The 16,415-nt window shown below is 37.6% G+C and overlaps 1 protein-coding gene across 2 annotated transcripts; it reads left to right on the plus strand.

The window, feature by feature from the left end:
• Positions 1 to 660: 660 nt before the first annotated feature.
• Positions 661 to 15,543, plus strand: HTATSF1 (HIV-1 Tat specific factor 1). 2 transcript variants are annotated; one of them, XM_023508514.1, is made up of 10 exons: positions 661 to 800; positions 1,001 to 1,241; positions 2,925 to 3,105; positions 3,435 to 3,482; positions 3,915 to 4,069; positions 6,012 to 6,175; positions 7,324 to 7,423; positions 12,447 to 12,536; positions 13,324 to 13,461; positions 13,973 to 15,214. In XM_023508514.1, the coding sequence occupies exons 2-10, from the start codon at positions 1,056 to 1,058 to the stop codon at positions 15,212 to 15,214; spliced, it is 2,304 nt and encodes a 767-aa protein (XP_023364282.1). In that variant the 5' UTR covers positions 661 to 800; positions 1,001 to 1,055. The 2 variants fall into 2 exon arrangements, with proteins under 2 accessions (XP_023364282.1, XP_003802703.1); XM_003802655.3 differs by lacking the exon at positions 661 to 800 and having other exon boundaries at positions 899 to 1,241; positions 13,973 to 15,543.
• The last annotated feature ends 872 nt before the right edge of the window (positions 15,544 to 16,415 follow it).

Raw genomic sequence — 16,415 nt, forward strand, 5'->3', positions numbered from 1 at the left:
CAACTGCTGCCCCCTCCCAGCCTACCCACAGTCCAACTCCAGCCTGAGGAGGGCAAGAGAACGACAAAAAAGGGAGCTGACATTAGGAAAAGGTGATTGGCCCTACCACCCCTCGCTTGTTCGTTTGTTCATTCATTCATTTATTCATTCACTAACTCTGCACTAGAGCCCAGATGTAGTGCCACGAACTTGGGCTACCAAGATGAACAAGTGCCGGCGCCCATGCCATGGCAACAGTGAAGAAATAAGTAAAATACGCTATTCCGGCGTGGAAGGAGGGGCCTTTGGGCGAAGGAGGCGCGTCGTTTTCTAAAAGCCCCAGACCAGTCTTGCCCGCCCCACCCACTCCCCCAAGATGGCGCCCGCCGCGACATCCAGCCCGCGCCTACCGCGGGGGACGAGCCATCCGCCTTCTTCGGGCTCCTGCAGGGGCCTAAAACTGCCCGACCCGCTGGGGACCCCCCGCAGAGCCCATGGTCGCTGCGGCACTGCGGGGCCATGCGGCCCTCGCCACGTCCTGAGGGGGGCCCTAGTGGGCGTCGACTCTCGGCAGCAGCACGCCCCCTGATGCCCCGCCCCCGGGCCTCGCGCCGCGTTCCCGCGTCGGCGCCTTTTGACGCCACGGTGGGCGTGTCGGCGCGGACCGCGACGTAGCGACGCGCCTACAATGGCGACTCGGTCAGCCTGAGGGGGCTTCGTTTTCCAGTAATTTCCTGACGTGATCGCGGGAGCCGCAGCCGTTTTAGAGCCGGTCAACTGCGGCAGCAGCAGCGTCGCTGAGGCCCGGCAGAGAGAGCCAGGTGGGCAGTGGCACGGCCGAGTTCGGAGCATCCGCGCGCGCGCACTGGTGGGGGGCGGGGCGAGGGGCGGTGCAGCGTGGCGTGGCGGCCAAACGGTCGCGACTTCCCAGGGACTGCTGGGGCGCCACAGGGAGGCGGGCCGGGGGGCGGCGGGGCGTGAGCTGAGTGCGGCCGACCTCCCTTTCTCTGCTCCTCTCCAGCGTCATTTCGGCCTCTTCGCTCGTCTGAACCGTGCCCCTGGGCTAGGTAGGAAACATGAGCGACAACAAGTTGAGTGGGAATGATGAGTTTGATGAGCAGTTGCGAATGCAAGAATTGTACGGAGACGCCAAGGACAGCGACACTCAGAAGGATCCCAGCGGAGAAACCAATTCTTTCGGGCAGCATTCGTCTGACACCCCCTACGAGTGGGACCTGGACAAGAAGGCTTGGTTCCCCAAGGTAAGAGAGTAGCACAGGCGGTACTGGGGGCTGGGCCGTCTGGCCACCCTCGTGGGGCGCTCCTTTTTGCCCTGAGGTACTTGATCCTAGCCCCGGTATCCAGTGACGGGTTTTTTGTTGTGTTTAGTGCAGAATCGATGGGTAAAAGAAATGTGTGTGAATCTTTACGGCGGCGTCTTAAATGTGATTAATTCTTCAGTCTCGTCTGTTCCTAATTTTGTCTGTGAAGGTCACACATTTGATTATTACATTGACGATTGCTTTTTATTCGAAGGAGGAAAAACACGGAGAGCAATTTTAGTTGCTCTTCATGCCTGTTAGCCAACCTCACTTATCCTAGGAATTCAAGTGTTGAACTTATGTACTATGTGAAAAACGCAGTTCTTGATTTTTTACGAAAATAGCCATTTACATATCTTTACTAATTGAGGTTTGTTTGTACCTTGCTTTAGTTTTCTACTAAATTTTGTCCCTAGGCAGGTGTATGTTTGAACCATATTACCACAGGAATATGATTTAGAGATGCGCAGAATGCAGATGGAAAAGATCTGTGTATGTTTGTTTGGAGTACTTAGAAATTGTTAAGTGTTTTATTTTAGCTGAAAGTAAAATAATTGGTGTTAAACTTGGTTCTGTAAACTTTGTGGTAAAAGTACCCCAAGTATAAGTCTTAGGGATGGAAAAAGGGATACTAATGGCAAACTAATTGGTTTATAAGCCAATAATACAAAATATCGCTATTGTGTGATTGGACTGGTATTTTAAAAAGTATTTCAATCTTTTTTTTCCTATTTTGTTTGTGTATTTATTATAATTAAAATTTATTCTTTCATTTCTGTATTTGTAGTGCCAGTTGGAGTGCAAATATGGTTTCTTCAACCCTTTGAGTACTTTTAACAATAGTCTGATGATGGATTATTTTGTAATTCTATCTTTTTATGTTACTGGAGTCTGTACATCTTTCCTGAAACACAGTTTAAAAGTTTCCCCATTCATGTGTGTGTGTAACTGATCAGTATGATGATATAACTAAATTTTTTTCATTTGCGCAAGAGTGTTTTCTCCCCCAAAATCCAGGAAGATAGAAATGAGCTGGATTTGTACTTAATTTGTCCTGACACTAAAGGATGGTATTAGTGACAGAGTTAAAATCAACATTTAGTTGTACAGTTGTTTATCCCATTCTTTACCCACCAAGTCAGAGTTTCATTCTGTGTACTCTCTGAAAGCAGATATTTAAGTACTTAGCATGCACGTACATTGGTGCCTCTATACAGTAAAAGAAAAGTGGATTCTGTAGTTGACTGTTGGTTTTCATTTTGTTGCATTGTTATTTGGTACTTCCTTTGTTATATGTATTGATAGCCTTAGCCACCTAGACTGTAGAGAGGTAGTAACTAATAAATGAAACAACTAGAAAAGGTGCCACCGTTACTTAAATAGTACCTCAGATTTTTGTGTTGATCATCTAAGTACTTGTATCTTTTTATTGTTTTAGGCAGTTTTTTATATAAGGTGATTATTCTTTCATTTGCACTTCAGCGGCTGCAACTGTTATCCACTGAAACATTTCTTTGTTAGGTTGTATAACAGAATATGCTGTAATAAAGCACAATTTAAACTTTTTATGGGAAGAAATAATTTTGAATTTTTGGATGTGTGTGTGCTGAATTTCTTATTTAGATCACTGACGATTTCATTGCTACCTATCAAGCCAATTACGGCTTCTCTAATGATGGTGCATCTAGTTCTACTTCAAACATACAAGACGTCAATACTAAGTCTGCAGAGGAACCTCCGCAGAGACAACCCCCTGAACCCACTGATTCCAGAAGGAAGGGAGAAAAAAGAAAGGCTGAATCAGGCAAGTGGTTCTAGCTTGTAAATTGTGAGTGTGTGTACTTTGTGGAGAATTAAAATAGCTTTGAAGGAATATGAGTTTTTCTTTACAGTAGTGTCAGATAATAAAGAATCAAAGTAAACTAGCTATCTTTTCTTCCAGACAGGGCTCTGAAACTAATCATCTGTCGAAAGATTCAAATATTTTAAAACTGGGTAGTGATTTGCGTTAGTCTGTCTTGGTCTTCTAAAGATAAGAGAAAGTTCCTGGAATTTTCAAGAAACTACCACATTATTAAGATTTTGTAAAGTAACTCTTTTCTTGCACTTATTTTATTTTATTTTGATTTTTAGGATGGTTTCAAGTTGAAGAAGACAGAAATACGAATGTTTATGTGTCTGGTATGTATACCTTTTTAAACAAATTTAGGGTAGGAAATAGTAGATTTTGAGGTTTTTCACAAAATGATTTTTCGCTTTCCGTTTCTCTTAAATTCATTTTTAACACTCTTTTTTTTGTTAAACCATTTTATATTACTGAGGTATATGTTTATTAGAGAACCAAGAAAAATTAAATTAATTTTGCATGCCATCCTTTTTACCTATTTTAGGTAACTTATGGCAGTTTGCCCCTTCAGATTTAGTGAGGCCTTAACCAAAATATTATTTTAATGTATATTTGAACACTGTTCTAGAGATGTAAAATTTTAGAAATGTTATATTTAGAAAACCAATATTGCATTCACCTAAGTTGTAATTGGTGGAATTCTACATAACTCTTTCCTTTATTGCAGATGTCTTTATACATTTTTTAAATTTTTCCTAATATTATAGGTTTGCCTCCAGACATTACAGTGGATGAATTTATACAGCTTATGTCCAAGTTTGGCATTATTATGAGAGATCCTCAGACAGAAGAATTTAAGGTCAAACTTTACAAAGATAATCAAGGAAATCTTAAAGGAGATGGCCTTTGCTGTTATTTGAAGGTTAGTGAGATAGCCAAATAGGTTTTTTTTTTCTCTGTATCTCTGTTTTTAACTTAGGAACAAGGGCTATAATTTTTATACATGATAACAAAACCAAGAGCTATTTGAAAGAGGGTATGAAGGAAACTGAAATTTCATTTGGTACCTATGTGTATCACAATGGTAAGGTTTTAAGAAAGTCTTTATCTTCCTTGTAAGTGCCAAAAAAAAAATATGTCTTTGTGTTAAAGTATTATATGTGACTGAGGTGCTTCTTTTGTCTTAAACTCACTAAACAGTTCTTTATTGACACATGTAATTAATTAAGAACACATTTTAAAAATCAAGGAAAAAAGTGACATTTTACTTGCCCATTGAAATGAATTAGACCAGGGTTCAGCAAACTCTGGCCTACCACCTGTTTTTGTAAATAAAGGTTTATTGAACACAGACCAATTCATGTATTTGTCCATAATTGCTTTTGTGTTTCATCAAGGGTGTTGAGTGATTGTAGCACAATGCACAAAGCCTAAAATATTTACTAACTGGCCCTTTTATAAAACCCCCTGACTTAGACCATAAAGGAGATGAACACTTATGCTTACTGCTTTAAAACATTTTTTTGACTGGGAGAGAATAGAAAGTGGTGTTAACAGAATCTCATGTAGTCGTGGTACCATAAATTTTACAGAGAAAACTAAGCGCCAGAGGCAGCCATCATTTCTGGAACACCTGCCACCTTAGAAGTGTGTACACATGTACATACGTGATAGAACCTGAAAATAATTACGAAGTAGTATCAAAATGATATATTAACAGTACAAACACCACAGGTGTGCCATGGGTATATAGTATCCCAATGGGATCAGAAGGGGGTAGGTTTAAGCTGACAGCTTTTTGGGAGATAGATTTTTTGACCCAGATCGTAAGCATAATGGGTATGGGACATGAGCATTACTATTTTAGGAAGGTGGTTTTGTAATGTTCAAATACAAGGAGATTTGAGAATTCTATAAAGTTCCTTAAGGATTATTAAAAATCTGTAAACAGATTCTTAGAGGGTTCGATTGGATTTCTTCTAAAAAAAAAATGAGGTTTTGAGACTCAGGATAGGTATACTTTAGGTATATGTATGATATATAATATATAATGTAAAATATATGTATAATATATAATGTACTTATATAAAAGTACAAGGTTGTCAAACCAGCACACTGAGTTCCAAAAAAATGCAATTAATTATTCTAGAATCCATATTCGATATGAGCAAGCTGAGTTTAGTTACCCTTCTGTGTATTCCACAGGTCCTTAGAGCTTTGACTTTTTTATGTAGGGCTGGTAACTTCCCCTTTGTGTAGGACCCAGGATCCATACACGTATTTAATGTGCAGTATATAAGCTGTCTAATAGTTACCTTTTCAGTGTGTTATAGAACTACGTTTTAACTGGCAATCCAAAAAATTAAAGGCTATGTTAGTCTCAGTTTTGAGTCATCTAGTCTTTTTAAGTAGAAATATTACAGGATTTTAAAAGTGAAATGTGCTTTAGAAATTATGCAAGTTTACTCCATTCACCCTACAGATAAGAAATTAGGGCTTCAAGAGGCAGAATTATCCAATAATAATTTATTGAGTGTCTATTGTGCCCGTCTTTGTTTCCATGCATTATTACGTTTCATTTTGTTAAGAACTTTGTGATGAAAGTATTATTATTTTCATTTTACAGATGAAGAAATTGGGCAAGTTACTCAGATTGCTTGAGTAACTTGCCCAAGTTCACACTGCTGGTTAGGGACAGCTATATCTCAAATGCAGGTTTCCTGATTTGCATTCTCGAGTTTTTTTACCCCAGTGTGGGTAGTTACATTTAAATTTTCATATACATACAATCATTGTTCATCTAAAAATTCCTAAAGTTTCATCTCTTTGTGTAACTTACTATTTTTTATCTTACCTTCATAAAGAGAGAATCTGTGGAACTTGCATTAAAACTTTTGGATGAAGATGAAATTAGAGGCTACAAATTACATGTTGAGGTGGCAAAGTTTCAACTGAAGGGGACATATGATGCCTCAAAGAAGAAGAAGAAGTGCAAAGACTATAAGAAGAAGCTGTCTCTGCAACAAAAGTCTGTATTTTATTTCCTTTTTGAAAAGTGTCATATAAATACCGTAGAGGATATTCTTGGTAATAGCTATCTAGTTTTGTTCCATCAAATGTGGCTAAACATTATTTTAAAAGAATTTCATTGGGTTGTGTGGCACCTCTGGGTAATCTGTACAGTGCAATGATTTGGCAATAGTGGGTTTTAAGTTTTATCTGTGTAGAGTCAGACTTATATTCTATTTAATATACTGAAATATGCTAGTTTTTAAGGAATTAGCTAAACTGATAATGTTTTTATCAGAGTGAATTCTAAAGGCACTTCTGACATTATACTTAAACTAATGATAAAATGATCATAAAAGCATTTAGTGTGACGGCCCATTGTTTTTACAAGAGTGGTTGAAAATGATAACCACAAATTTTGTAGACGGTTATCAGTAAAATGTATAATTATAACAAAGAGTACTTTTACATATTTCAGTGCAGTTTGTTCTTTATAATGTTAAAAGTGCCTAAAAACCATTTAAAAATACTTTTTCGGAGCTGGGTGTGGTGGCTCACGCCTGTATTTGGAAGGCTGAGGTGGGCGGATTGCTTGAACTCAGGAGTCCCAGACCAGCCTGAGCAAGAATGAGACCCCATCTCTACTAAAAATAGAAAAATTGGCTGGATGTTGTGGTGGGTGCCTGTAGTCCCAGCCATTTAGGAGACTGAAGCAGGAGAATTGCTAAAGCCGGAGAGTTTGAGGTTCCTGTGAGCTGTGACGCCATGGCACTCTAGCAAAGTGACAGAGTCAGACAGTCTCAAAATATATGTGTATATATGTGATTTTGAGGAGGGGGACCTCAAAGTATATCTTCCTAGAGAGTCATAAGCACTAAATAGCAGTTTTTCAAATGTCTGCTTGGAATGTTTGCATAATCAGATAACATTTGCTCTAGAAAAATACATTCTTGGGATTTCAGATATTGGGACCATTTTTCCCTGCCCATTATTTTTATTTCACAAAGTTTTCTGAATGGAACTGTAACTGAAATAGAGATTGTTTTGTAATGAAATAATTATCATTATTAAATAGTCAAGAAAGGATTGTTCGAACAGCTCATTTTTTCCTCTCTGAGAAGTTTGAAACAAAACATACAGTTTGTTGTTACTACTTCATTGCATTAGGCAGTTGGATTGGAGACCTGAGAGGAGAGCTGGACCATCCCGAATGCGCCATGAGAGAGTTGTCATCATCAAGAATATGTTTCATCCTATGGATTTTGAGGTAGGAAGTGGTGTGCTTACTGATAGAGATGTTGATAGTCTTTCTTTCCCTAAAGTGAGCCTGAAGCTTGTCTCGCCCTATCTTTGTCACGTCACCTTCTACATGTTTGCACAGTGAGCAGTTAATGCAGGAAAATGGAACCAAGAAATAATCCAAAGGTTTTTGGATTTCCCTTCCCTTTGTTTAGCCTAGTGTTTTTGTTTTGTTTTTTTGCAGTTTTTGGCTGGGGCTGGGTTTGAACCCACCACCTCCGGCATATGGGGCTGGCGCCCTACCCTTTTGAGCCACAGGCGCCGCCCCCAGTGGTGTTGTTTTTTTTAAATTGTATCCCAGGTAAGACTGTTTAATACCCATACTGTGGCCCCAGACAGCAGCTACTTGGTATGGGAAATCATTTTAAAATGTCATCATTAAAAGATTTATGGAAACTGCCTGTGGATTTTGAGTGCAGTTCAATAAGTATGGGCTAATTTTGATGGAGAGTACCAGTTTCACACTTGTAAATGAAAACTTTATTTTGGTACTAAAAGTTTGATCATTTAACATACTTTAATGAAACATACACCTGATTAAATAGTTGGGAGTGATTTTATTTAGGACCTAACTTTTATGAAACTCTTTAGTCAATATGGAGGACATTAAAATATTTAGTGTCCATGGAGAATTCCAAGAACAGCATGTAGAAGTATTACCTATTATGTATCAATTTTAAACAAGTATTTATAAAAGAAAAGGCATGGAACTGTTCCTCTCCCTCCACCAAAAGTGAATAAAGGAAGAACAAAAAGTTGCTAAAGAGGTTTAAGGAATATTAATTTTTGTCGCAGTACCTTTTGTCTCTGTTATCTTTGTCTTCACAGTGTAGACTGACATCATCATTCATGGAAAAACAACTTTCTATTCTCTCCTTGGTTCAGAAAGTAATGATAGCAAGTTAACCATGAGAAAAAAATGTTTATAATGTAAGATTCCAGGTTTACAAATGATCTAGTTGCAACCAGTGCTTATCAGTGTCCCTTTTGGGCATTTAAACAGAGTCACAATGGTAGTATCATTTTTGCTCCTTTGAGAGGGTCTCAAAATGGACAGTTGAGCTCTGTCTTGGCAAATAGTGATGTGATAGACCTTACTGTGTACCTGTGGAGTTTGGGTATCTTTTGAGGTCATTAAGAAGATAACTGTGGTTTATTTATAAGGTTGCTTGGTGTTCTGATCAGAAATCTGGAAGAATCTAGAAATATAACAGTTATTTTTTACTTAGAGTAATGAAGTATGTTTAAAAAATACATGTACCCCTGCACACGGTGGCTTTTTGAAACACTCCTTGCTTGGTGAAACTTTAAAAGGAATACATCAATGGGTCACAATTTCTAGTCTACATAGAACTCCAGAATTTCCTGCAGCTATCACATTTTATCTCCCTAGTAAATAAGTGGTTTCTTAGGTGACTTATTTATTTCTTTGACTTGAGGTCTTTGATGTGCACATTCCATACTCCTGCTGCTCAAACATGAATGTAAATGCAAGCTTAATTCAACACATCAGGTACCTCTGCAAGTAGGATTCTGTTGTATAATTTTATCTGTTCTTGTTTCTACCTCCTGCTTTGGTCATTGATAAACCTTGAGTCTATTACCCTGGATAGACTTAGCTTTTCCTAGTTTAATAAATAACACTTTCCCCTCAAAGCCACCTTGACTCCTATAAATTCCCTTCAGTGAATATTTTTAAAGATGTTTGCAAATTCCTGATTTTAAAAAGCCTTCTTGATTTAGTATAAACTAATGTGGAGTTAGAGAGCCTTTATAATACCCTGTTTGTTTCCTTCATGGTGTTTATTATTATCTAAAATAATTTTATCTTCTCTACTTGAATTCGTGAGCTCCGTCGCAGCCAGTATTTTTGTCTTCATTGTTTGCTGCTACATACTCAGTGCATAGAATTGTGCCTGGCACACACTAGGCCCTCAATATAAAAAAATGATTGAATGAAACTCCTATTAGAAGTAGGAGTCTTTCTTCACCCAGTGGCTAAAACATTTTCTCCTTAGCATTTCTGTAAATGAAGGGAAATTTTCTTTTAGATACTTATGCCACAAAGGGTAACAGGACACTGTCCTGGCAGTGGTAGCTTCAGAGTTCACATGCAAAGAAATCCTTGATGGTATTATCCTTGTTTGTTCACCTGTCTGGTTATTTAAATTTAAATTCATTAAAAATAGCATCATTACAAATTCAGTTCTGTAGATAGCTAGTAGCTACCATATTGGATAATACAATTATACAACATTTCCATCACCACAGAAAGTTATGTTGGGAAGCACTAGTATAGACATTATGAAACTTGGTAGAAGTCTTCAACAGAAAGCCTGCTTTCATTGCATATTTTGGGGGAGTATTTGATTCGACTGAATATTCCATATAAACCTAAAGAACATACATCACCATCGGACTTTCTAGTGGGGAATAAAAACAGGATTGTAGGTTTTAGGTGTTTGAAAGAAATCGGATTTTGGAGGGTAGGATATCGTTTTATTCCAAACAGTTGACCAGTATTAGAAGCGGTATACCTAAAAACACTGTCTGATAATCAGGGTAAACATTGAAGGCTAATATTTTTAATGTAACTTCAGAGAGTCTTCAGTATTTAATTCAAAATCTTATAAAAATACATTACCTTGCATATTTGAATACCAAGAAATGAATCAAAACTCAGGTGCAAAGTTTCATTTCTCCTTGTATATACCTACACTATCCAGTAAAAATGTAATATGAGCCTTATGTGTAATTTAAATTTTGTGTAGGCACAATAAAAATATAACATGAAATGAGAAATTAACTTTAATATTGAATTTTATTTAACTCAGTATATCCCAAATATTATAATTTCAACATGTAATAAATACAGAAATATTAATAAGCTATGTGACAGTTTTTTTCCCCCTTTGGTACTAAATAATCCTTTGTGGATCACCTCAGTTTGGACTAGCCACATTTAAAGTGTTCAGTAGTCATATGTGGTTACTGCTCACTGTCTTAGACAGTGTAAGTTTAGATTGCAAGGAACTGAGAAACATGGTTTATTTCTTCCAAAGAAAAAGCAAAATACCACCCTGGGGAAAAAAATTCTGAGAATTGTCTGCATACATCAGTGCATACATCTGATTTTAGTCTCAGGTTACTTGCAAATTCTTGTCTTTTGAAAATTTCCATGTGTATCTAGGTAGGTTAAAGAATCTTTCTAAAGGAGACGATCACTATCTTTAGGCTTCAGGATATTATGCAGCAATGAAGATATATTGGTTTTTCAAGTTGCTATAAATGAAAACAGAGGTCTGGGAAAACTTAGCTAAGATTTAATGCCTGAAATGCCTGAGATGTTGGTACAGAAATAAGTGTGATACTTGTTGTCTTTCCCCATAGAATCACATTTAAACTTAAAATTTGTTAAGTATTTTGAAGTGATTTATGTTTGTTTTTATTATAATCCTGATTTCCTTTGGTGAATAAAAGAAAGGTATTGGGAAGAGCTTATCAGATTCTGAAAAAGCTTTTAGTGAGCGTTGGCTGTATATAAAAGACTGAGCTGTATTCTGTAAGGTCTCCAAAACTTGCCTTCCGAAAGCTCATGATCCAGTAGGAGCTAAATAACCACACATCATCACCAGAAGCCACCAAGTGACTTTACCAGATGACTTTTATGCTCTGCTAGCTCTTCTCAGGTCTGATAATTCGGTCTGAAACAAATGGGCTTCTCCAAAATTAAGTTTTAGAAGTAGGGAAATCCAGAGTTCCATCTTCTATAGCAGACGTCCTCAAACTATGGCCCATAGCCACATGCGGCTTGCCAAGGACATTTATCCAGCCTGCCGGGTGTTTTTGCCGCCGCTGCCTGTCCTGCTTAGCAGCCGACTCATCTCGGGGCCTACAGTCCGGCCCTCCAACGGTCTCAGGGACAGTGAACTGGCCCCCTATTTTAAAAGTTTGAGGACCCCTGTCCTATAGTTTTAGAAGCTTCATGTATTTTATACAAATGAGTAGAATTTTTTTTTTTTTTTACTTTAAATATGATTTCACTAACCCTCACTGGTTATTTTAGTTTTGCTTTTTGAAGCACTTTAGAGGAAGAAAGCCGCTTTTTTGTGGTTCTTTGTATGCCGTTCCTCTTGTAGTTGGCAAGAAGAAAACATTCTAAGAAAGATAGATGCATTAAAAATGTTTTCTAGAAAGTATAAATTGACTTCAATATAAATTATTAGATTAGGGTATCTTCGTTTATATTGGTATGCAATTGAAGTTGATAATGTAGCTTTTTCTGAGTCTTTTTAATGCATTGGGACGTGGAGAAAGATTTGTTAATTCCCACAGGGAGTCTTAAATCCTTTTCTCACTGTGGAGAGGAAAGTCAAATAGACTCATTGTCACAAGAAAGCAACAGCTACGAATATATTTTATTGTGTGCTTAAGAGAGCTCCTTATTTATGTGGTTCTATTGCAAGTAGGAGACAAGATGAACAGGAATCCTTGGAAGGTTTGTTCTGTGTGTTACTATGGAATTTTGGAAGCATGAAAACCAATCTTAGAACCCTTAGTCACTGAAAGGGATGTGTCTATCCATTACAACATTTCTATAAATAGGAATCTGTCCAAAACACAAGGCAAGGTCTCTCATCAGTGCACTGATAACGCCCATGTAGAACATAGGAATTAGTGGTCTAACTGAAGATGTGCCGTAAGACTTCTCCTGTCCTCCTTCCCTTCTCTGTCACTGTAGTCCCCTTCTGCTACCTGCTGTACTTTTCCATTTCCTTTGCAGGGCAGACTGGGACCAGCAACAGTGGCTGTAGTAGTCTTAACTTCATTTGATTTTGATATTTTTAAACTTTTATGGGCTACAAACATAACCAACCTTAAGCACAACTCTTTTTTTTTTATTTGTTGGTTTGTCAGATCCAGAAATTTGCTTGTCATTATTTATAGTAAAGAATGGGACAGACTCATTTTAATCATGTGTATTTTTTCAGGATGACCCATTGGTGCTGAATGAGATCAGAGAAGACCTTCGAGTAGAATGTTCAAAGTTTGGTCAAATTAGGAAGCTCCTTCTCTTTGATGTAAGTTCATGGCTTGGTCACATGAGCCCTAAAGCAATCATTTTTCCAGCTTAATAACTTTTTACCAGATGTCAGTATGCCTGTATCTGGTGGTAGTAGTCATCTGTTAGCAGTAATTAGATGAATATGGCTTACCAGTCACAGCTTTGATAGATTTGGTATTCCTCAAGAAAAATATATTTAACCTATGGTTACCTATTTGCCAATATTTTCTACTCTTTGTGAATTATTCTCCTTCATATTTGGAACAGTCAGGAAAAACAACTCCTTTGTATTTCTCCTTCTCACCTTTTTTTGCCTCCAGAATTAACACACAATAATAAGAGTCATCATTTATTGCTTTTGTACTACAAGCTACTTTACATGTTATCTCATTTAATCCTTACAAGGCTTTGAGACAGGTAATTACTATTGTACCCATTTTACAGATGAGGAAGCTGAAACCTTAGAGATTAAGAACCTAGCCCAAAGTCATTCAGCTGGTAACTGACAGAGCCAGGATTTAATCCCAGGGCAATCTGACTTCAGAATTCATATTAATAATTATACTGTCTTTCTTCCCATTAAACAGTGATGTCAGCAGAAATATTTCAATATTTTGTGCTTGGTTCTCACTAGAAAAGATTAAGCTAAAGAAGCAGCTAACTACATGTCATTGGCTGGGATAAGAGGGAAGAAAGACTTCATACATAAAGCCTTTTAGTATTAGAACAGCTTACCTGTTTGTCACATATGTGTTTAATTTTTAATCTTATTGTTTATTCCTTTTTTTCTTTCATTATTCTAGCGGCACCCAGATGGTGTGGCCTCTGTGTCCTTTCGAGATGCAGAGGAAGCTGATTATTGCATTCATACTCTCAATGGAAGATGGTTTGGTGGTCGTCAAATCACTGCCGAAGCATGGGATGGAACTACAGATTATCAGGTAAATTTTACAACTGGCAAGGGCACCCAAATTGTTTCATTACCAACAAAGGCTTAAGTTTTGGGTTCAATTTGATCTGTTTCATGTAACAATACTTTTAAACAATACTTTGCATTCAGAGGATCCAAAGAGAAACATTTCAGTCTTTTAGTTGATAAACCTGAAATTTTGAGGTGCTGAAACTAGTGATAACAAAACACATTAAACCAAAATGTTCTTTTCTTTTCTGTATTGTAAAGTACAGAGTGAACTCAAATATTAGCTTTTTAAAGAGATGGGCTGTTTCTGCAGTACTGTGGTATTTGGCCTTTATTTGAGTGATCTTATTTAAGGCCAGCTCTAGTAAATCAAGATGTAATGGTTTGCAAACTAAAGACAGGGATGGAATTGATTCCCCAGAAAAGATGCCTTATAAAATCAAGGTAGTTTCATTAGTATTAGAAATGCTCAGGAAGTTGTGACTTCTTTTTGACTAGAACTTATTTTAATGACAGTTTTCATTTATCCACAGGTGGAGGAAACCTCAAGAGAACGAGAGGAAAGGCTGAGAGGTTGGGAGGCATTCCTCAATACTCCTGAGGACAACAGAGGCTTTCGGCGTTCAAATTCTGTCTGTACTTCAGAAAGGGCAGGGCCTTCTAGAGTAAGGCATTTTTCAGAGCACCCTAGCACATCTAAAATGAATGCTCAAGAAGCTGCAACTGGAATGGCATTCGAAGAACCTATAGATGAGAAGAAGTTTGAAAAGACCGAAGATGGGGGAGAATTTGAAGAAGATGCTTCTGAAAAAGCTGCTAAAGAAGGTGGCCCTGAAAAAGAAGCTGAAGAAGGCTGCCCTGAAAAAGAATCTGAAGAGGGCTACCCCACAAGGGAGTCTGAAGGAGGCCGCCCAAAGAGAGAGCGTGAAGAAGGCACTTCTGTAAAAGAGTCTGAAGAAGATAGTCCTAAAAAGGAGGCAAAAGAGAATGTCCCTGAAAGAGAATCTAAAAAGAAGAGGTTCACAGATGATTATGAAGAGAATGGCCTTGCAAAAGAGTCTGAAGATGACCCCAACAAGGAATCTGAAGAGGAGAGTGACCCCAAAAAAGAGTCAGAAGAAGATGACTCAGAGAGAGAGTTGGATGAAGACTGCTCTGAAAAACCATCTGAAGATGTCTCCGAAAAAGAATTTGAAGAAAATGGTCTCGAGAAAGATTTTGATGAAGATGGCTCTGAAAAAGATTTGGATGAAAATGTGCTTGACAAAGAGTTAGGAGAAAATGATTCTGAGGACTCTGAATTAGAAGATGATGTCTCTGAAAAAGTGTTAGATGAGGAAGGCTCCGAAAGAGAGTTGGAAGAAGATTCAGATGAAAAGGAAGAAGATGCATATGATAAAGTATTTGATGATGAGTCCGATGAAAAGGAAGAAGAAGATGAAGAAGACGGAGAAGAAAAAGGGCTTGAAGATGCTGATGAAAAGGAGGAAGATGATGATGCAGATGAAAAGCTGTTTGAAGATTCAGATGACAAGGAATATGAAGACGATGCAGATGGAAAGGAAGACGACCCAGATGAAAAGTTGTTTGAAGATGATGATTCCAAGGATAAGTTGTTTGAGGAGGAGGAGGAAGAAGAGTCTAGTGAGAAGTTGTTTGATGATTCTGATGAGAAAGGGATTTTTAGTTGTTTGGGCAGTATTAAGGAGGAAGGGGCCCTGTCCACAGACAGCAGCTTTGTCCTCAGTAGTGATGATGATGATGATGATATTTAATCCTTAAACTCGCTTTTTAGGGAGAGTCCTCCATTTACATTTATTTGCCTGTGCTTCAGGGTAATTACTAGTAGTGTTACAAGAACATGTGCATAGTGATAGGATGCCATCAGATTAATGCGTTAAAGTTTTTTCATTGTTACTTGTATCTAACGATTTTAAATATATGTTAATTGTTCAGTTAAAATGTCATAGTCATAATGCAAGTAAACTGGATACTTGTCCTTTTGTCAGATTTGTTAAATGCATGCAGAATAATATTTTTAAAAGTATTCTGATTGAAATTTGTGATATTCAACAATAAAAATAAGTTGATAATTATGCAGAAATGGAAAATTGGACTTGAGTTAAATTGCATATTAAATTCATGCAGTTGCTTTATGCATACTAAAGGTTGGTTTTTCTAAGCACTTGTAGAATCCCTGGGAGTCTCTCCTTCCAGCTCACTGAGCCTTTAACCCCTTTGAAAGAGTTTTTTTCTTGCCTTGCAAGTTAACTTCTGTTTGTTTTGTACCCTCTTTACATTAAAATTGACTCTTAGTTGTGCAAAAGTGAACTTCCTATGGTCCACAGCTTCCATTATGAAAAATGTAGAGAAAGAGATGAGAATTTTACCTTGTACTTGACTGTTGCTTAGCCTCTTTGGGCCCCTTTGGAAGTTGATTAAAGGTAAAAGACCTCTTTGCAGGAAAAGGTACACACACACTACACAATTTCTTGTGTACAGTCGGGGGAGGCTCATGGATCACGTGAAGTTTAAGAACTTTTGTCATGCATAAATCAGTTGTTTGTTTTTTAAATTCATGATGCCTAGTATTGTGAGAAGCCGTGTAGTCCCAATTGTGGAATTTGATTGTGCTTTCCAAATTCAGCATTGGTGAATTTACTTCTGATGTAGCATTAAGAAATTATTCTTATAAGTTAGCATTAAAATAAAATGCATTGATGCTCTTTAATTATAGTGTCTCTAAGTGTAATCATTACCCTCTAAACAGGAAAGAGTTCCTGTACTTCAAGCCTGTTTTCTGAGAATTTTTTTAGTTGATATCTGGTATTTCTTAAAATCTTATGGATTTTCACCATGGTTAAGTCAGTAACTGAGGTGAAGAAAGTTACATATAGAAAAATGGCAAATCAAAATACTATCCCCTTTAAAGGAAAGCCAGAAGCATTTAAGCACAAGTTGATTGGAAAATTGGTT

The sequence above is a fragment of the Otolemur garnettii genome, unplaced genomic scaffold, assembly GCF_000181295.1.
Source record: "Otolemur garnettii isolate 467f Iridium unplaced genomic scaffold, OtoGar3 scaffold00252, whole genome shotgun sequence".
Taxonomy (NCBI): domain Eukaryota; kingdom Metazoa; phylum Chordata; class Mammalia; order Primates; family Galagidae; genus Otolemur; species Otolemur garnettii.